The sequence below is a fragment of the Haliotis cracherodii genome, unplaced genomic scaffold (genome assembly GCF_022045235.1).
Source record: "Haliotis cracherodii isolate W230 unplaced genomic scaffold, xgHalCrac1.p SCAF_1, whole genome shotgun sequence".
Classification (NCBI taxonomy): Eukaryota; Metazoa; Mollusca; class Gastropoda; order Lepetellida; family Haliotidae; genus Haliotis; species Haliotis cracherodii.
Window position 1 is genome coordinate 47,166,980 of NW_027266264.1, and position 23,208 is coordinate 47,190,187.

The following is a 23,208-nucleotide window of genomic DNA, read 5'->3' on the forward strand; positions in this document are numbered from 1 at the left end:
TTAGTTCACTTAGAATAGGGCTTCAGCAATCCATGCTTGCCGTACAGGCGACTATGCTTGTTGTAAGAGGCAAGATCAAGTGGTCAGGCATCCGTATTCCAATTGCGTAGATCAGTGATCATGCTGGGCTGTCTGATCCAGACTCGAATATTTACAGACTGTTGTCATACAGCTAGAATATTGGTGAATGTGATATTAAACAACAAGCAAACAAACTAATTATATGACATGAGTGTGTAAAACATATTCCCCTGGGGCAAAAAGTAGACATATATTATAACCTCATGACAGCAAAACATGTTGGATTTTACACCAATTATACCCTCGCTCATTCATCGACAGGTGATGTCAAGAGCACAACACATGCACATTTAGCAAACACTTTCACCTTATTGCATTATTTCTGCATGATTACTGGTATATTCATTTCCCCTTAAATGGAGTTTATTTCTGTTTGCTTATTTGGAGAAATGTCCACTGACCAACAACAGTTTTCCAGTCATTGCGTCCCAAGTGTTTTTTTTCATCAAGAAATGGGGCGGTCAGGTACCCTAGTGGTTAAAGCTTTCGTCACGCCAAAGACCTGGGTTCGAAACCCAACATGGGTACAATGTGTGAAAACTTTATAAATCTGTTTGAAAATATGCAACAATATTCAACAGCACAAGAGAGACAGGATTAGGAACAATGACAGGCCACATGTACACATATAGGCAAGTAATAGTGGTCACACATATTCACAGACATACTCCACACAATAATGTTTCTATAATTTTCTATAACTATGAACAGTCAACTGTTTTAAATTTTCCAACACAAGTTAAAATTCCTGTCCCTGATGTCAGCTGACCAAGTGTCTGTCACGCTCTATACAACAGAAACAACACAAGAGACCCTAATGTCAGCTGACCAAGTGTCTGTCACGCTCTATACAACAGGAACAACACCAGAGACCCCAATGTCAGCTGACCGAGTGCTTGTCACGCTCTATACAACAGGAACAACACCAGAGACCCCGATGTCAGCTGACCGAGTGTCTGTCACGCTCTATACAACAGAAACAACACAAGAGACCCTAATGTCAGCTGACCAAGTGTCTGTCACGCTCTATACAACAGAAACAACACAAGAGACCCTAATGTCAGCTGACCGAGTGCTTGTCACGCTCTATACAACAGGAACAACACCAGAGACCCCGACGCCAGCTGACCGAGTGTCTGTCACGCTCTATACAACAGGAACAACACCAGAGACCCCAATGTCAGCTGACCGAGTGTTTGTCACGCTCTATACAACAGGAACAACACCAGAGACCCCGATGTCAGCTGACCGAGTGTCTGTCACGCTCTATACAACAGGAACAACACCAGAGACCCCAATGTCAGCTGACCGAGTGTTTGTCACGCTCTATACAACAGGAACAACACCAGAGACTCCGATGTCAGCTGACCGAGTGTCTGTCACGCTCTATACAACAGGAACAACAACAGAGACCCCGATGTCAGCTGACCAAGTGTCTGTCACGCTCTATACAACAGGAACAACACCAGAGACCCCGATGTCAGCTGACCAAATGTCTGTCATGCTCTATACAACAGGAACAACACCAGAGACCCCGATGTTAGCTGACCAAATGTCTGTCACGCTCTATACAACAGGAACAACACCAGAGACCCCGATGTCAGCTGACCAAATGTCTGTCACGCTCTATACAACAGGAACAACACCAGAGACCCCGATGTCAGCTGAGCAAGTGTCTGTCACACTTTATACAACAGGAACAACACCAGAGACGATGTCAGCTGACCGAGTGTCTGTCACGCTCCATAAAACAGAGCGTGTTGTTCCTGTTTTATAGACCATGACAGACACTTGGTCAGCTACTCTTGTTTGGACTGGATATTTGTGTGAAAATCCTGATTAGTAGGTACGAATTAAATACTACATACATTTCAGATTTCAATGTTTTCCCCACATGTTAACAGAATACATATATTTTAAGCCAGACCTATTGTTTTTGCAATTTAACATAGTGTATGCTATGTTTATGCCGTCTGGGTAATCAGCATCTGAAGAATAAGGTAGCTTTACAGAGCTGTTTTACTTTACATTCTTTTAGGATCGTGGATTCATAAATCAATTTTCTTAAACATCATCTAAAAGGTGAATTCAAGAGGCTGATATTTTAACTGACATGGACTTTGTCATGACTCGGCCATCATTACACATAGACAGTTAATTTCATAGTCTCACTTCAAAGACATAGGTCAATAACAACTGGAAATATAAGTTTACTATCTTTATTGAATATCATCTGACAAATATATTGCACTCTCTTTCAAATATAAGAAAATAATCTTGTATCTCTCTTCAACAGAAACAACTGTTCCCACACATTTACATATTAAAATATACATGTTACAGTGTAAAGACAAATTTCATACATACAGAAAAGAAGTCTGGAATGAATTTGGGGGTTGTCATAGCTTAAGGGGTTCTGTTAGCATTTTGATGTATTGACATGTATGATTTATTGCTATATTAAAAAGTTTCTTTATTATGTCATATCAAAAAGTGGACCCATGAATCTGGTTACTTTTAAATATCATTTACCGAATGTTCCAGTTTGATGATGTACATTTCTATATGAGGGGCATAACTTGGGCACATAATGAGTCATCTCAAACAACACTGTAAGTTTTCTGGTCTTTCTGTTTTCTGTACAGGTCCTTAAACACTACTTACAATTTTACTTTCTTAATTAATCATGTCTTAGTTTTGTTATGCCACATACCTGTTTGACTGCAATGTTGTGGACCATCATTGTGAGAACACATGTCACAGTTTATACCTCATTCTGCCCACTTGGGAATGTGAGACACAGACATTACATACCAGGTATCTCATGTCGTACTCCTCATATGTACAGCAATTCTCATTGCCTATGTCTATACCAGATGATGCTTGACTTTGCCTCACATAGTTTCAATAGGCGTAAAACAGTGAAAAGAATATGTAAAATGACCACCCCCAGTTCATGCATTTCCATTCCCTTTGAAGCATCGGCTACAGATGACATGTACCACGGACCATGATACATACCATCTTCCCGAGGCAAGAGAGTTAACTGGCTATAAAAGTCTAGTTTCCACCCTTGCCGAACTAGGCTGGTATTATGGAGTTACATTTTGGCTGGACTAACGAGTCTGTGCATAGTTCAGTCAAAATCGTGCAACCAAATCGAAATCTGGTTCGTAAATTGTCATGCAGATTTTGGTCAATTGCAGGATTTGCAAAGCATGTGCACTGCCAAGATGTTGTCAACAGATATTTTCCAAATATTTTCATGTTTTTAATCACGGTGCTCACGGTGATCGTCTTGACTGGGCATCGCCATTTTGATTGAAGCAAATGCAAGTGATACAAGAGGTGGGTGGAATCTGATTGGGCTATAGGAGAAGCATAGAAGGGACGTAACTTGTAATAGCCACTGGTTGCACTACGATCGAACCCAGGAATTCCAGCCTAGTTCGGCAAGGGGGGATACTGGACTTTTATTGTCAGTTAACTCTCTTGCCTCAGGAAGATGGATAAGAACCACCGCTTAAATCTCTTAAAGTTCCCTCGCAATATACAGAGCCATTGACATGACAACCATGTCGTTGGCACTATGCTGAATAAAGCTTGGAAATTTGCAATGTTGAACGGTAAGATGGTATAGAAGTACTTAATGCTAGTATATGAATGAACTTATTTTGAATAGCTGTCTAAATTTAATGTCTTATTTCCTTTTGGGATCAGATACTCATCAAATGATGAGTAATACATGGTTTAAGTAGGATACATATTTAAACAAAGACTAAACAGTCTTTGACATTAATTTGAATTTGAAATAGATTACACGACCAATTAATACAATTTTTAAATATAACGTTGATTTATATATTTTTTTGGAATACCAATTGAGAGAGGTTTGTATACTTCCATGTTGTGCCGCCAATGTGAACTAACGTCATAAACATTATTTACGATTTGAAGAATGTCTGTTGTAGTTCTGAAAGTTAACCGGGTCACGGGTGCCCCAGTCGCCTTAGGTGCCCCGATTCGCTGTGCTGAGTTGCATCCCTTGGGCAAGCCAGAAACCTATGATTGTGGGTTCTAATCCTGGTTCACCCCGATTATGTTTCTAAGTTTGTCAGCACGTTACACATACTTGTGGGTTTCACCAAAGTGGTAAATGTCTGAGACCTGCATCACTTCGGGCTTTCCTCCCACATTAAGCTGACAAGCTGTGATATTACTGGAATTCTGTTAAAAGTGTCTCACTCACTCACTGAAAGTTGACATTTATATAACATAAAGAACAGAAGGTTGCAGTAAATAGCTAAGCTTTAAGCAGTCACATTTCAAAAAGCAGAGTTAAATACTAAATGATATGAGTGAGTTTGAGTTTTGGAATTTTTTATTTTTCAAAACAAGAGCTTAAAAGCTGGAACATGAGCAATAATGAACTTTCGAGCTTTCCATCCTTTCATGACAAATAGGACAGCAAAATTGTCACATAATGCAGAGATAATGATTTTGTATCTTGTCACTTTCCCCATTTTTCAGTGAGTGATAATTTTAGAAACAGCAGGGAACAGATTCCGGCCTGTGATTAGTGTGTGCCATTAGAAAACTTAAAAGACACAGAACATGATTGTGGCCAAGAATTTGATGCTGGCTGTGAAAGGTCAAAATGGTTAAATAGATGATATACTGTAACACAAACCTAACACAATATTACAGTGGTGAAGGGAAATGAAGTGTTGATTCAAGGGGAATATGCAGATCAACATTGTAAATATAAAGAACAATAATGTGAAAATAACATTGACTATGGCACCATAACCTCAAATGAACCTGCAGTTGAGCTAAGCCACAGTTAATTTTGATAAATGCTTTAAATATGTAATATAATTGTAAGGAAATTCAATATGTTTATCAGGATTTTCAACTAATGAATAATATTCTTCACATCACATAATTTAAACCATTACATAAATATTTTAATATTTATCAGTCATTAAATATTCTTATTTAAAAAGGGTTTTAATTCTAACATTCTGGCTGTTGCTAAACGAGGTAGTTTCAGGGCTTGCATTAATACCATACATTCTCTGAAATAACCAAAGTCCTTCATTAAACTTTGATATTATATGTAGAAATTAACATGTACTCTTACTATATTTTCCCTGTTATTTTCATAATTATGATAAAAGTTAATATATTCATTGTATACAAGTTACACAGATGATTATCAAATACATAAAACCCACATTTCCAATTATCTGTACCAAAACAAACATTGGTATTCTGGTTCGAAAGAGCTCCCAAATGCCTTAGGCATACCATTAGAACAGTGGTGATATACCTGGAATCCTGTTCACTGCATGTGCATGGAAATCTGATTCTCATGGCATATAATTTCAAGCATCCCAACTTTTTAACAGACATATTCCTAAACCTAACGGGGGATCTTACACTCTTGGAGAGATAAGAATCACCTGGATGTACTGAATCTCAATACATTATCTCTATGGCTGTAACCATGGTAACAGTGCAGATACAACACTGGACACTAATTCAGTCAACCTGATGTGATGGTTCCCAGTAATAACATTACAAGAGGACAAACCAGTAATATTTATGCAATTGTTTGAAATACTTGGTTATGAAATGGGTTATACCTTCATACCTTTCTCCACAATATACTTAACCACTGATACCCTAATTCAATCTATTTTTGTAAAATATGTATCACACACCTCATATCAGCTATGTATTGTTGGATAGACACTCATTTCCTACAATAATTTAACACATTATTAACCAATACTTATGTATTCCTTATCATTGGTATGCAGCATGTGCTAATTATTGAAATATTGGATTATTTGAGAACAAAGAGGCAACTATATAATAGTTCCTCCAAGGCCAAATCATCCTTAGCACAGATCTACAAAATCTGCAAAACTCACAAGCTAAAAATATTGTGTTTAACAGGTTGATTGTTGAGCTGTTTATTTCCCTGATTATTTCCACATCCCTTTGTTGACTTTCCCAATTTTGATTTTCTTGTCATGTCATAGTCTGTTATTTTCTTCTTTTTATCCATGGTCTGTTGTCATTTGCTTCTTATATACATAGTCTGTTATTATTTTCTTGTTATATCCATGGTCATTTATTATTTACTTTATATCCATAGTCTTTTATTATTTGCTTCTTATCCAGCGTATGTTTATTATTTTCTGGTTATATCCATGGTCTGTTATTGTTTCCTTTTTATATCTCTTGTCTGTTTGATAGTTTCTAGTTATATCTAAGGTAAAACAATTTACATACCAGACAATGATAAGTCAATATTTTGAATAAATAATGATTGTTTCTACTGTCCTAACTTACCATATACCTGTCATATAGACCATGTGTAAACTAATCTCTGACCTTCAATGAAAGACTGATGTAATTGTCACCACAAGATTTATTCATTTTGACATCTAGTGATCTGTTATCTGATGTTTATCTGGCTATATTACAAGCTTGCCAGGATTAAACATTGACATTTGACTTCTGCTGAGAGTAAATAACCTGACATGTACATTTACTGCAAGCCAGGAGGCCCCAATAACAATTTGAAAAACAGGCCTGACACGAGGTCTGCCTGCTACAGAGCTTTGGGCAGGCACTTATTTTGAACACTGGTAGGCTACTGGTGTTACTATTCCTACATAAAGACTGAAAGCCTTAACATTTCACTCTATATAAATCAACAAATCATGATTAAATGCTTATAGCTGCATGTAAATAAGTCCTGGGAATGCATACCCTGATGCAAAAACATAGTTTATGAAGCCAATTAAAACATGTAATTAAATGGGTGTTTTTTATATTGGCCTTGTTATATGTCCTCAGTCAGTTATATTGGCCTTGTTATAGGTCCTCAGTCATATTGGCCTTGTTAAAGGGCCCTCAGTCATTTATATTGGCCTTGTCATATGTCCTCAGTCAGTCATATTGGCCTTGTTATAGGTCTTCAGTCATATTGGCCTTGTTAAAGGACCCTCAGTCATATTGGCCTTGTTATAGGTCTTCAGTCATATTGGCCTTGTTATAGGTCCTCAGACAGTCATGTTGGCCTTGTTAAAGGGCCCTCAGTCAGTTATTTTGGCCTTGTCATAGGTCCTCAGTCATATTGGAAGTTGTTATATGTCCTCAGTCAGCCATATTGGCCTTGTTATATGTCCTCAGTCATATTGGCCTTGTTGTATGTCTTCAGTCAGTCATATTGGCCTTGTTGTATGTCCTCTGTCAGTCATATTGGCCTTGTATGTCCTCAGTCAGTCATATTGGCCTTGTTGTATGTCCTCTGTCAGTCATATTGGCCTTGTATGTCCTCAGTCAGTCATATTGGCCTTGTTGTATGTCCTCTGTCAGTCATATTGGCCTTGTTGTATGTCTTCAGTCAGTCATATTGGCCTTGTTGTATGTCCTCTGTCAGTCATATTGGCCTTGTATGTCCTCAGTCAGTCATATTGGCCTTGTTGTATGTCCTCTGTCAGTCATATTGGCCTTGTATGTCCTCAGTCAGTCATATTGGCCTTGTATGTCCTCTGTCAGTCATATTGGCCTTGTATGTCCTCAGTCAGTCATATTGGCCTTGTTGTATGTCCTCTGTCAGTCATATTGGCCTTGTATGTCCTCAGTCAGTCATATTGGCCTTGTATGTCCTCTGTCAGTCATATTGGCCTTGTTGTATGTCCTCAGTCAGTCATATTGGCCTAGTTATATGTCCTCAGTCAGTCATATTAGCCCTCGACAGGCTTGACAGGCTGTGAAGGCCCTCAATGTTGCCTCAGGAAAATACCGCCTGCCTTGGGCTAAGATGACTGTATCAGCACCAGATTAAAATTGTGTTATCTGAGCTCCAAAATTATCCTTATCTATGTTGACATATATGACACTGTTATGTATCATAATTGTCATAAAATCAACATTTGCATGAAGGTCAAAGTTGAGCCTATTAGCATACATGGATACTTCATGATGAACTATTTTATACAACAGATTTGATAAAGCTCTTGTATTGTATCAAAAATATAAACATCAATATCTAATATCATAATGGAGCAGTCTATCTTAATTTGGACCTTAAAGCCATTATATCACATTGCATTAATGCCTCATAGCTGACATGGGTAAGATAAAAATAGGAACTGTCATTATTGTTGGGCTTTGTACACTATGAAATGACCTACATTCAAACTGTAGTGATGAAGCGATTTCTGCTTCCCTCAAAATGCATATCATGCTCGTACATATATAAATGCTTATAACATGATCGGAGGGTCAGATTTGTATGATACATGTTACCTCATTCCAATGGCGTAGATCGATGCTCATGATGTTAATCACTGGATTTTCTGGTCCAGAATCGATTATTTACAGACTGACATCATAAAGATGGAATATTGCTGAGTGTGGTGTTCAACAACAAACAAACAAACATATTTATACCAATATAACTTCACCTGTGACAAAACATTCATGTTTTAGCACAAGACAACAAGTTTAATATAGCAGGGAATCTTAAGTGGGCAGGTTGCACAATACTTGTACCATGTTTAATGTTATCACAACTGATTTACAATTGCTGACCACACACAAATGGGAAATACATGACAAAGGCCTTTTTATCAGACTAGAATTCCCAGATTTCAAAAAGAAGAAATAATAAGGCTTTTCTTGCTCATATATGATTTCAAAGTATTTTTCTTTTCTGAGGGCAGAGATTTGAGTTGACCAAAGATGAGTTTTCTGGTGGGCATTAGGTAACATAAAGAATGTACAAACAAAGTTTATGGTGGGTCATGGATTTGATCATAGTTGTATTTACAGGGATTCATCTAGGATTCATAACTGTGCCCCTGGCAGGCAAATTGGAAAAAAAAGTTCCTTTGTTCAAAATTGGGATTTTTTTAAAATTTCATATTTTGATAAATTCAGAGATATTTAAAGATTGCATGTAATGCAATAATTATAAAATCTGTTACTATTTAATTGGCCTTGTTATAAGAGACTACAGATTACTTCTACAAAGCCACATTATTAGTAATTAGTTATATACATATTAATACCTTGTACCATGAATTGGTCAATTTTTAGTTCCAATTCGGGTACTTTTTATTATTTTTGATACAGACTTGGGCACGTCTAGATAAATCCCTGATGCGTTTCAGAAATGTCATACATCTAAGCAATTGTGCTGGAATTCATGTCATTAAAAGAGACTTTCCCAAATAACCATCAGGCATTCACCATATACAACTGTCATTCACTTAAAAAGCAGGCCATTATTGGCACACACACAGGGGGGCTTTATATGACTTCATTAGCTGATTGCAATCGGATTATCCGTCATGTCCCCATATCACAACATCATACATTTACCACTTATTGTTTCGCATCAATACTGCAAAACAATAAAAATATAATGTTATAATATTAATCTAATGTATCTAGTACAGACGTATTAAAGACCAGAACCCAACCCCAGAATCTAGCCCCGAGCCCCAACAACGTAGTATGTTGGAGCCACAACTGGATCCATTCGGTTCTCAAACACCAGTGGTTCTTTCAGTCCAGAATCCAGCCCAAACAACATAATATGTTGCAGCAACATTAAAGGCAACTGGATCCATTCTGTTCTCAAACACCAATGGTTGTGCTTTCACTTTGGTCGCTACTGGAACTCTGTGACAAATAGACTCCCAGACCAACTGCTCCTGCTATGAGAAGAAGCATAGTGAGTGAGAACACTGTCCATCGAATGCCTTTCCTTCTGCAAGACTTCTTCCTTCTTTCACTCCTTCCATAAGTATCTTCCGGGAGCTCAAGTATGATCTCAGTGGATGCATTGATGTCAGTCATCTGTAATGTTAAATTAGGCAGTTATGCAGATTTACCACAGATGTCTCTGAAAGTGGAAACACATACATTCACTCTCAATCAGTCTTTGTTACTTTGATATATAATGTCACTAGTTGATAGTAATGAGTATTGCATTAATACCAAATGAAACGTTTATAATCAAACTTTGTCAATTAACATCTTGTCTTAGATGCTTTGCAGGAAGATTCAAGGTGCTGACTGTACTTTATCCTGCGATAAAGTACACTTTTTGAGTTACGTCATAATGGACTGACGTCATGGTGCTGTTCAAATTACCACCAAACACTAACGTATCCTTGGTAACATGGTTCTTTCATTGCTGTCATGCAAGATGGCGCATCCACATCAATTTTCAGTGAAATAGTTTCTTTAAACTTGTCTAATATTTGAATAGTATTACGTTGGAAGAAATAGGGCAAGATGATGTCAGTTTTCTCTCAAGCTGAAGGCTTATCACAAATATATTCAAACCATTGTGTCCATGCCACAGCAGCCACCAAATTGTCTGAGGCGGGTGCTGGTGCCTCCGAATAAGGTCTGTCTTTAGACAAAGGAATGGGTCAACTGCAGTCTACCCCAAAGGAACGAGGAATAGTTGAAAGTTTCATAACCATGTGTACACCTGTTGCTCAGCCTATGACTTTTACTGCAGTCAAACAAAACGGACGCTTTATTAATTGCTCTTCTTCCATCATGTTTGTCCCACGGGGATGCCATATCACACCCCGTCGATTCACGTTGGTTACGGTATCACGTTGCACAACCATCTCAGTAAGCACACTATTTCATGGCTTGTAGTTGCTGCAGTTTTCCAACAATAGTGGTGGAGACAAAGTTGCAACTTGTACAACAGACACACCGCAAATCCAAATTGTTTACATTTCTTAGCTCAGCCCCACAATGCACTTGTGGAATGTTTCGAGTCACTTGATTAATTTGAAGCAAATTAATATAAAAAACTTAATTTAAAAATCCTATTTATTGCTGCATAGGATCATGGATAACCGCACATTGAATGGATAATGAAATATGACATATTTAAATAAGAAACTACCCATTTAAGTGGTGTTGTATTATATTCAAAATGTAAATCTGTTCCTTTACATAGGGGGGAAGGCAATTAGGTGGAAGAGCCCGTCAGTTCGCCCTGTTCAAGGATTTTCAATTTATGTCACAGGTCATTATGGATTTTATTTTTAACCCAGCACCAATAAAACATATAGGTTATTCTTAAACTTGGCATCTTAGAAAAGAAGTATCCATTATATTTGTTTATCATCTCATACATACTTTAATTTCTCCATATTTCACCTCTAGTTAACTTGATTCTTGTTTCTTTGTAATAACTGTGTTACGAGTTTGTTATATTATTCATTATTATTAATCAGTGCTTTTTATATACCAGTGATCTGGAAAGGTGATTTTTTGTTCTTGGGTATCAAGTTGAGAGAATTATTAATACAGTCCTACTTAAGAAATAATGTTTGCTCTACCACCATGTGTAGTGTAGTAAAGTATAGTTTTGCCCTGAACTATAAGAGTTTAGGTACGAGTGAGCGAGTGAAGATGGCTTTACGCCACTTTTAGCAATATCACTGTAGGGGACACCAGAAATGGGCTTCACACATTGTATCCATGTCAGGAATTGAACCCAGGTGTTCAGCGTGACGAGCGAACGCTTTAACCACTAGGCTACCCGACCGCCCCTGTTAAAGCACTAGGATGCTTATAGACTAACTATACTTTATCAAACTACATATGGGGGTAGAGCAAACTTCATTTTCTTTAAATGTTTTTACCTCAAAAGAGGTATTTGTTTATTATAATTTTTTTATGTTTTTTGGTAATGTATACCGGTGTGTCTCTGAATTTACAGAAATAAAGTGATGTTATACATATAAAAGTGTCTGATAAATGTTTGAGGGAATTCCACAATGCTGATTCATTATGTTGTAAGAGCAGGAGCCTATACATCCATAAGAACAAGGCTAGGGAGGTACCAGAAGGATGCTGAAGCTTTGATGTATGAATTATGAGACAGTCTGCATTGTAGTTATTTGTGACCTGTCAGTTTGAGTGTCACCCTCCCGGGGCTTGAGTGGGATAATGCAAAAATAAATGTGGAATTATTTGAAGCATTCATATGAAGCAAAGTGATCATTAATCAGCTGCCCTAAGTTAGAGAATAATAACAATGATTTTCACCTACCAGAACAAAGTACACTCCAAGGTTTTGGTGGTATGACAAAATGATAATAGTGGTGAAGGAACAGCAACTGTAAAATGTCTAACCAAAACAAATTGTACATAGCCTTGTCCCCATCAATTCTACTTGAAGATGTATTCCTGACCAAGGTCTCACCATGTTTGCTGCAGTAGCATGGAATGCTGAAGTTGTCTCCCCAGAGGTGCTAATTTCTGACAGAGTTGTCTCCCTGGCTTGGTCAAGATATTTTCGCAGATATGCAGGCGTGTTCAGATCAGGAACCTGAAAAGAAGTCATAAATGTACACTGTATCTGTCTTTTCTTAATGGTATGAATCCTTCAAAATGGATAACGTTTTATATACATAAACCTACAATCCTGCTACATATATTGTACCTATCCTATATAGTAGTTTTAACAATTAATACACTTTTGTTAATTGAACTAGCTTGTCTTAAGTTTAGAATAAAACTGAGAAAGTATGACAGCCTTAAAATTTTCAAAACCAGGTTTCAGAATTACTGAAATTAGTCCTTGTTTGTGCATTTCTTTAAAATCTTCAGCTTGGAAATGGTACCTACTTAGGGATTGGTCATTTATTACAATGGCGGGTGGGAATCAGGGGAGGGTCACCCCAAAATATGAGTCTCTTGGGGAGAGTCATGAAACATAATAAACATATTTGAGGAGGGTCCATCTTCCTGAGACAAGGTAGTTAACTGACTTTAAAAGTCCAGTTTCCACCCTTTCTGGGCTCGATAATAGCGCCACCAGTGGCTATTACGAATTTTGTCCCTCTTATGTTCCCCCTTACTGACCAGTCAGATTCAACCACTAGGGTCATGAAAAATGGACATTTTATGATAAAATATAAAGTATTTTTGCATTTTGACTTTTGGGAGGGTCCATCAAAAACCTCTCTCCCCCCCCCCCCCTAAAACAAATGGTCCCTTTAATAAACAATAAGAATTTGAATATCATGGCAGGATTTACCTCAGGCAGAAATCACACATCAGGCAACCTAATCCAAGAGCCATAACAGAAAATATGCATTCTAAATCTGATTGAAACTCAGTTCATCTCAATAAATGTGTCAATAAATGGGTGTTTTTGTACTGACCTTGGACAGAATGCATGTCAGTAAAACTGTAAGGAAATAGTAAACATCTTGTTTTCCAGCAGCATTCAGTTTCCACACTAAACCCACCCAAACAACTTAATGACAAATAAAGTAAAATTATCTAGCCACACAAATCTGTTTGTGTTACCTACACACCTACCTAAGTTTGACATCTATGAAAGGAAAACGTGTGGCCTGAAGAATGCACATTCAAGAAGTCTCCATTGCATTCACTGTCAGCCATCTGGCATCTCTTCCTGTTGTAGCTACACACATGATAAAAGCCAAGCTGTGTATTGGCAAAGTAATTGTATTGCAATATATTGTGATTTAGTTATCTGTATTGTGATAATTATATTGCAGTATATTCAGAGTGATTTTATTTTTTTAGGCCAAAGTGGTGCCAAAACATTTGATTTCACCGATGGTTAGCATGCAACGTTTATAAGCATGGTCCCACGCTGCCATTTTGTAGTCATGGAGAGATAGTACAGGAGAGATAACTACATGTGAGGAAAATCACTTCACTTCTGATTCTTAGTCTGGCAAAATTTCACAATAGTTGACAACTTTAACCACAGATATTTTATATCTATATTTTCCGGTGATCTCTGTTTGAATCTATGTATCATTAGTCCAAGTAACTCTGAATAACCCAGATGACATTTAGTCAAACTCTGTTCATCCGGTCATTAGCACTCCCTGTGAACTTGTCCAGATTAATTAGCATCTGGACTAAGGAATCATCGGTACTACCGGTAAGTAATAACCGTATGTACATGTGTTAATATTCCCAGCAGTAAACCTCCAGGAGGCAGGGTTTCCGATTAACAAGCTTCCACTGCACAGACATATAATCTGTAAAATCCCCCAAAACTTTCCCACAAGAAAATATATCATGAACCATTTAGACTTTACCAATTCAGGTGAAATCTGACCTCACTAATATCGATCTTTATTTATTCTTGATTCCTTATATTTAGGAAAACACCCATCCAATGCAGTAAAAGTCCTGTGCCTAAAACCCGGAGTCCCACAAGTACAGCAGCTCACCTTCACAACATCAAATGAAATAATGTGCCAGGCTAGAATCTGCATCAGATAATGTTTGTGGACTAGTGAAAATACTAATTATTTTTTTACCCTGACATTTCCAGGGAATGGTTCTCACATCCATAGACATTATATTTAATAATGTCTGTCATGGTAAGTGACTCACAACAGGTTAAAATCATTTGTTATAATCAAGTTACATACTTGCATGTTTAGGAGGTTTCATAACCACCTAAGTGCTACCAATGGTTTGGAGACAGTTTCTGAAGTGTTTCATCTAAACACACCCAATGACGTGTCCCGGACTAGAAAAATTTTACATATCGGCCAGAATTTTCTCAATAGTTTGATGGTTTCAATGGTTTCATATTCCACTGACACATTATTTCACTAGCCATAATTTCAGGTCAGAACAAACACAAGGGGGACATATTTTTGCAAGGGCCTTTTGCACAAGACAGAGACATAACACTGTATGCAATGTTAATCAATGTAACAATGACAGCCTGACTATTTTTCCTGAGAATGTTGCACCCTCTCTTGAAAGTGGGAAGCGTCTAATCCCTGGTTTGGCTGGCTTTGTTTTGTGCCATCTGGCCCCTAGTATGGTTAAAAAATCTTAATCATAAGGTCAGGTGTCATAACCTGAACATAACATCACCTTGGATGTAGTTTTCGGGTCCCAACATGCTGTTTTGAACACCACTGTACAGGGTCACAGACGGCTGTTAGCCATCAGGCCCATAGATGTTGTCGGATCCATTGACGATACTATGAACACCAGTGGATGGGGCCACAAGATGTCACCACTGGACAGGGTCACAGACTGGCATTGGCTGCAAGACTGCGGGATGAAAGTTTTGAATCTGAGGATACAGATGGCCATCGACCAACAGACTGATGTCAATCCCACCACAGTGGTACTGGCACCATAGACAGATGGTGGTCCAGAGAAAGAACTATTATTACCACAGCAACCAGGGGGCCTTCCTGATCACCCCAGGAATCACATACTGTAAATCTGGAAAGTTTTGCATCATGAAATTATTGCCAGTGGCTAACAATAGCCTCAACTACTTCTGGAAAGTTTGCTACACCATGTTGATGAAGACTGCCTCCTTGGTCTAGTTGTAGACCATCCGCCTGAAGAGTGGAAGGTCAGGGTTCGATCCCCATCGCATTATACCAAGATGTTAAAAGATGGTACTTATTGTTACCCTGTCTGTCGCTCAGCATTAAAGGGCTAAAAGAAGGACTGGTCGTCTCAGAGTCGGTATACTGTGTCTGAGTGGGGTATTCATGTTAAACTACAGCATGGTGTCTCAGTGGGCTAGCACTATCAATCAGCACCAGTTCTGACTTGTACAAGCATGCACATCGCTATATAAGAGCAATCATCTTGGATGCGACGTTTCAGCCCATTTCACCTCACATCCCCATGTTCATGAGATTAACAAAGATCAAAGCTACTTTTGCATGTGTTATTTTTTATAAGTAGTAAGCGGTTTGTAACCTAGTGTCAGTGAGTGTTTTTTAAACTATAGATGCATGTGTTGTCGTTGACAAGAAAGGTTGGAGTAGAGTGTTTATCTAACAATACAGACTGGCTGGCATGTGTCTGGACTACTCAGTGTCAGCAATTTGAAGATATGTGGCAGGTTAGTGAACGTTAGGATATGAGGGATTATTTATTTAATCATGCAAGTTACTGACTGACAATGTGTGGACGTGAATAAAAGAAATATGCCTCCGTACAATTTTTGTTTGTTTTGAGCGTTTCACTTGCAGTTTCGGCAGTACTTTCCTGCTTGCAAAACCTTCTTTTCGAACTCATGTCCAACCAATTCACTTGGATACAGAGACAAGTTTGGACTAAGGCAGTATCAGAATAAACAAAGAGGTTTGGTTATGACCCAATGTATCAAGTGCCTCATTTTTAATCACTGGATTGTCTGGTCCAGACTTGATTATCTACATACTGCTGTCATATAGCTGGAATATTGCTGAGTGCGGTATTAAACAGAAACAAAAAAATATTAAAGGGTAAACTCAATCAGTCAATCCAATTACAAGAGATGGAGAGAAGGCCTCAGAGGGGATAAACCCATCAGAAGAGGGGATATTGCTACCATTTGGGATTAACATCGCACATTGGCTGATTACAGATCCAATCATCTATTTTGCTCATATCCAACTGGTACATCTCGATGGATACATTGACTACTTTCTATCTGTCAAACAAGACAAGATACAGAATTGACAAAAAACTGTCTTCCTGATCGAAATGTTGTCTCATCTCTGAGTTTTTTCTGTTCACCCAAGTCGGAGATAAAACCAAAAGAAGACAACATATATATTCAAGCCAAATTGCAGCTTCACAGAGGAATATCGTGTTCACTGTACTTATATCCAAATGCTGTGGATGGTTCCTGATGTGACACATCAACCTAACTAAACTCTTCAGTGACAGATGTCTTAACTCGGGAATCTGACATCCCTACAAGATATGACTTAGCAGGGGAGATTTTGGCATTTGTCCCATACTATGATGAACTCAGTGTGGTCGTCAACTCTGGACATCCTGGTTAACTTGTCCTCCTACTTTATTGGATGAGCTCACTTGGTGGATTTTCTGTGAGAAAGTAATGATGGGCTTCCTCTAGTATCAACTCACCTGATCATAACTTGTACACAGATGCTTCCAAATTAGGTCTGAGATCGCATATGGACTGTCTAACAATACAAGGTCTATGGTAACTTATGAAAGAGAACTTGATATCAATTACCTGGATTGAGAGTTATCTACTATGCACTACCGATACTGGGGAGCTCAATATTTTGGCAGACATCCATCCCGTCAACGAAGAAGAGCATCTTCAGAGTGATCTCTCAAAGTCTGGGGGTATTTCATTGATTAACATTGATGTGGGACGCACCTCATCTGCATTTGTTTGCCACATGCATCAACAACGAACTGCCAGTGTATTGTCAGTTCCGCGCTGGACTTTTGAGCTCTTCAAGTAGACACATTGTTCATGGCCTGAATAAATATATTCACATACACTTTCCACCTTGGTCACTCCTCGACTGCACGATCATTCACATAACACCAGTAATGATGGCCAGCCAGGCTGTGGTTCTCCAGGCTGTTTCCATTACTCCTGGAAGAACCTATCAGACTGTGCTTTGAAATTATCACACAAAAGATGCACTTTTACAGCTACTCCAAATCTGCTACAGCAGCAGTTGCTTGATCACCTTCCTTGGTCGCCATACACAACAAGAGATGGAACTAGTTCTGTCAGTGGCACAGAGGACGAGGAGTGGTAGTGGAGCATTCTCACAATACATGACCATCTTCTACCTTAGAGATAAGGTATTTACTGCCTTGGTCTGTTTGTTGCAGCCAAGTCAATTGTCACCCAGTAGCCTCCTCAACCTCACCTGGGGATAAATGTGGGGTGGAGGGGGCAGGTACTTCCTGTAGCAACAGCTTTGGAGGGCTAATTAACCTTTTGTACCTTAACGGCATGTGATCACTCTCAGAGGTCACAGAAGTCATGTCAAGGCACTGGAAGTGTTGTCATATCCGGAGTCATCATATGAGTCATGGTCTGAGAAAGCTATGTACATATACTCTGCAAAAACAGATACGCAAAAGTACTAAAATCGAAAATATCTGACAGAGTGTCACAGAGTGACAAGACAACGCCCGACTTCACACGGCAAGGGTGACAAGAGCCCTTTTCAAGAATAACAACATCCAGGTCCTGCCATGGCCATCCAGGTCTCCAGATTTAAACCCAATTGAACATTTTTGGGATGCACTGGATCAATGACTGCGAGAAGGTCAGCAACAACCACAGAGCCTTTGACAGTTGGTACAAGCACTGCAGGCAGTGTGGGTGAACATTCCCCAGGCCACAATTCGGGATCTGATTGCTTCCATGGGATGATGATGCCAGTCAGTTTTGGACTCTAATAGTGGCCATACAAGATATTGACAATAGATGACCTTCACCTTGAACATCTACTGTTCCATATGTGCCATAAGGAACCTGGGTCAATGACAATGATGTATTTCAATTTTGAACTATCGACTACCATCTGTTTATTATTTATATGATATATAAAATATACATTTAAAATCACTTTAAAATACTCTGATGACATCACAAGTGGGGATTGGATGCAAATCATCCAGAGGCAAGGGAGTTAACTGACTTTAGAGTCTTTGTGTCTTAGTTATAAGTTGACTGGACTACAAAGTAAGTCCATGCATAGTCCAATTAAATATCACATAACAAAATTGACATCTGGTTCATAAACAACATGGCTACTGTAGAATTCAGTCGAATGCAGGATTTGCAAAGCATGTGTACCATCTGAACAGATATTTTCCAAATTTGTTCATGTTTTTAATCAATGTATAAGACCTGTTTTATTCCAATATAGATCTTGATTATCGATCACATCATCTCGACTGGGAACTAATTTTTTTCACTAAAATTCTCGCCCAGCCCCCATTATTTATAGCAGTTATTTCATGTTGACTATCCACATTGCACCTACAGTGCAGTAGCACCATAAAGTAAAAACAATGTGGCCTTTACGTAGGAGTCAAACACTGAATACAGCCCATTGGAAGTAACATAAGTTGTATTTTCTTCCATTTCGCTCAACAAATTTCAAATGTTTCTTTGTTTGTTATTTAATGATGCACTCATCAATATTCCATTTATATGACAGCAGTTTGTAAATAATTGAGTCTGGATCATTCAAAGATAATTTTAATGTCTCCTGTTAAAGAAAGTTGTTATAGAGAAAATTATGGTTTGAGTAAATGAAAGCAAATATGCATGCAATAAACTTGACCATCAATACTTCCTGAATTTGAAGTTACAAACTGATTAGTTTGTGTTTTTGTTCTTCAGAGGAAGCCACTCTCTGTATGCAGCGTAACGAGGTGCTTCGCAATTTTAGAAATGTGGTATTTGGAGCTTTTCTTTACATTTCTGTCATGGCCTTCAGTTATCAATCAATATTCATTGGATATTTTGTTACTAGGGAAACATCTTGGACTTGGCAGGAATAAAAAAAGACTGATCTCATAACATTTCCTTTATTCCACATATGTGAAATTTAGGTCAGTGGATCAGTATAACAAGTTACAAAACAATGGCAGCTAATTAATCACAAACCTCAATCATATGTGTTTGCAACAGAACAACAGAAATATGCCAAATTTCAAGAAACTCTTAAACATGTAAGTTACAATAATATAGTGTAATTTTCAACACAATAAGAAATAAAGGTACAAATGTATCTTGTACAACACTGATGTTAAACCATTACCACAAGTGATTCATAGCCACAAATGGGGTTGCACACTTTTCATGGCTGCACATACTCCTGCTGCATTTTTGCATAATTAATAGTTTTTAAAAAGGAATTCATATTCAAAATCCAAGGAAAAAGTAATAAACTGTATTGTGAAAGACATTGCTGATGTTTTGTGTCCATATATCAATTTCATTTTCCTTCCAATTTCATGCTATCTTGTTTTAAATGTCCTTGCATCAGGTAATTGGACTATACAGTTTCATACCCTGTTAATATGCTGACAGTATGTCTAGACCGTAGTTTGATCGTGTATAGACACCTCGTTCAATTATCTCTAACTGGATCTAATTATCATGTTCAGTTGTATAGATTCCAAACTATTGACATTCTATTGGGAAATCCAACTCTTTCCAACTGAGGATCAAAGAAATTCCTTGAAACCTCAGTACCGCACTTTTTACGTAAAACATGTACAAACATCACTTAGATTACCTGTTCAGAAAAAATAAATGTTTAAAGTGCAAGTCTCATGGCAACGTACAACTTTGCAGCATTTGATAGATCATAACATCATTAATGCACATATCATATTCAGATGTGAGGGTCTTACACTGATCTCTGCTTGTTGTCCACAAGATGTACTTTAACACTGATAATGATGCCCAATAAAGTTTGGTGTATCTAATCCACACCAATCTAGTAGGGCTAGATTGTACTGATTGTTTTCATTATTAAAAACAAGGTATGGACTAGAACATAATGTGCAAGTGGACAGAACAATAATAAACCCACCAGGTACATATTACGACACTTACCCTTGTAGATGGTGAGGAGATATCTGAGCTGAAGGAGGCATTTTCTGTACTAGATGGATGTGCGCTGACAAGATTGATCCTAAATGAATGTCTCTTGGCCTTTTCATCATCTGTGAGACAATCTCCACCAGTCTCTGATATTGCCAGTTTCTCATCACTGATAACAAACACAGGGTTAACCATCCCCATCCCAGCTCTGCCACATACACGTTCATGGTACAACTCCTTCAAATTGATCTTTTCTTTTTGGTATCTTTTAGGCTTATCTTCATTGAATACTGTATCTTTGGCAAAGGTCACTGTCTTGTGCTCAGATGATGAAAGATTTGGACTCTTCGGAGTTTGATTTGAATCATCATTTGATGTTGATGCAAGGAGAATGGGTCTTAAAGGTTTTGAAGGGGTTCGTGGTAGTGGTACTTTTGGCAAACATGGAGACTCTTCTGGCTCTTCTGAATCTGACGGTGTTGCAAGTTCATCAATTCCAGTCCAAGATGTCCCAGGAGTTTGACTGGGAATAGACATTAGGTCACTCAATGGACTTTCAGCATCACTCATATAGAAGAGGACATTCTCTTGAACATCAACCCTAGAAGGGTCTTCAGTGTATGAGGACATGTGTGATATGACTGAAGACAACATAGGGAAGGATGTCTGGTCAACATCCTCATACACTATCATGGAGGAGTCACTTAATCTCCTGCTAGGACTGGCACCGTTTGTTGCATCAATGTCATCAGACTCTTTTCCTGAATCATTATTCAATATGTCTGCAGCTGCAACTGCATCTTGTTGAGCTATTCTCACACTATCTGTGTCTGTGTCTATGTCTTTCGACTCTTCAGATGGCTCCACTCCTCCTTTGACAGTGTCATTTTGAACAGTGTCAGACTTTTTCGTTTCTATGTTCAGATTATCCTTCATGATTGCCACCGTGGTCTCAGAACAGCTACCAAGCTTCTTATTGAGATAGGAGCAAGTTTGATTTCTATGTAAGACTTGCGAACTGCTTTCAAGATCTATAAGATCAGGATCTGAGCGAACTTGGCGTCTATGTCGTGCACGTCTTGAAGGTCTTGGGAGACTCTCATAGACATCAATGTGAATCGGGGATTGGTTCTGATCATCTGGACGCCCGCTAGCTGCAGAGGCACCAACTCCTGTGTAGTAGTGTTCCGGGTCATGGAAAATAGGATTTATTTTCACACCTCGTAGGCGTTTCCCCGATATATGCCCACCAAATATTGCCTGAAACAGGTAAAATCAGATTATTACACATAAATACAACTGTTCTTGAGTAGGTAGATGTTCACTTCCCCATATTTGAAATAGTTATGGTTTCCTTGATGTCAGTATGTTTAGAACTTGTTTCAAATGTTTTCAAACATTAAGTAATTTGCTGTATATATTTATTTATCATATAATGTGCAGGTTTCTCGGCAGGATAAAGCCTATGGATAAAAACGATATCCGTTGGGGTCATATGCGGATAGAGATGCAGATATCAAAGGTCAAGTAGGGTCTACTTTAAGTGTTTGCCCTTGTCATTCGGCAATTGAGTCAGAATTAACCATCGGGAATCTGGATAAACTACAGAGATATTTGCTATCATTATCAAAATAACAGTCTAATATACTTAAAATCAGTGTCTAACTGTGACGTAGCTGAGGCATTTTATAAGTTTTGGCAACTTTGGATACATAAATTTCGAAACAGTTTTGCGAGGGCACTAGGCCTAGCCAAGCGGGATCAGTAGCCATATCTGTGCTCAGAGACCTCTGCGGCTTGAAACCTTTTCCACAAATTAATGTAGTTGGATTTGACCGAAATATGGCCAAGGCTCACTAAATAAATGTTTATCCCTAATGCAGGATATTTACCATCCCCAAACACACTCGTGTGATAACCTCTTTGTATTTTACAGATTTCTGCAATGGTAATAAAGAATTTAAATGCATCCACTCTATAGTGTCATTTGTTGAATAATGAACATTAATTATTTCACAACACATTCTGCAAAAAATATATTTCCACAGTGTTGTTTTGAAAGTAACAAAGATAAAGAAACTTCTCCTATTTCACACTATTCTGAAAATAACCCACAGTTAATGAACATTTCTAATATGACATGACATCTTAGAGGACTATGGTTATTGACGATTACATTGGAAGATATTGAAAGTGTCATTTGATATTAGATGAAAATCTAGGAATATTGTGAAATTGCACTTTACACTGATGAAAAGTGCCAGGGTTCTGTTTTGTTTTACCGATGAGGATGATGCTGTTCAGTGTTAGAATAAAAGTAGGATGACTATAGAGCTGTTTTTTTATGATATTGACAGTGATAATATACACAAAAAATCTATTCAGACAACTCACAAAAGATACCTGCCCAGTTAAAAAATTGCGAATCCAGATTAACAAAATTACAATCAGTTAAATGGTATAATATCAACACACCATATTGGTGACCTGGCTTTGTTGTAGTCGTGCACTGTTCACTGCTGCAGTGTAGGGAGTGCACACCAAAGTTTCATGCATTTTTCAAAATGCTGGCATTGGCTTCAGTAAGATTTCGTGCTGTTACAAACGAGTCACTTAGACATATTCATAGATCATCCTGTCATCTAATATGAGTTTTAAACAAAATTTTATTCATATATCTTACATATATGGAT

At 38.0% G+C, this 23,208-nt stretch overlaps 2 protein-coding genes across 2 annotated transcripts; one reads left to right on the forward strand and one right to left on the reverse strand.

The window, feature by feature from the left end:
* Positions 1 to 898: 898 nt before the first annotated feature.
* LOC139456022 (mucin-22-like) lies at positions 899 to 1,858 on the forward strand. Its single transcript, XM_071237541.1, has one exon. It carries the CDS (start codon positions 899 to 901, stop codon positions 1,856 to 1,858), a length of 960 nt encoding a protein of 319 aa, XP_071093642.1.
* Positions 1,859 to 9,551: 7,693 nt separating this feature from the next.
* On the reverse strand, positions 9,552 to 21,451 carry LOC139464888 (uncharacterized). Its single transcript, XM_071246466.1, has 3 exons — positions 20,528 to 21,451; positions 12,353 to 12,478; positions 9,552 to 9,969 (listed from the first exon to the last, which is right to left on the reverse strand). The coding sequence occupies exons 1-3, from the start codon at positions 21,449 to 21,451 to the stop codon at positions 9,748 to 9,750; spliced, it is 1,272 nt and encodes a 423-aa protein (XP_071102567.1). The 3' UTR covers positions 9,552 to 9,747.
* Positions 21,452 to 23,208: the final 1,757 nt, after the last annotated feature.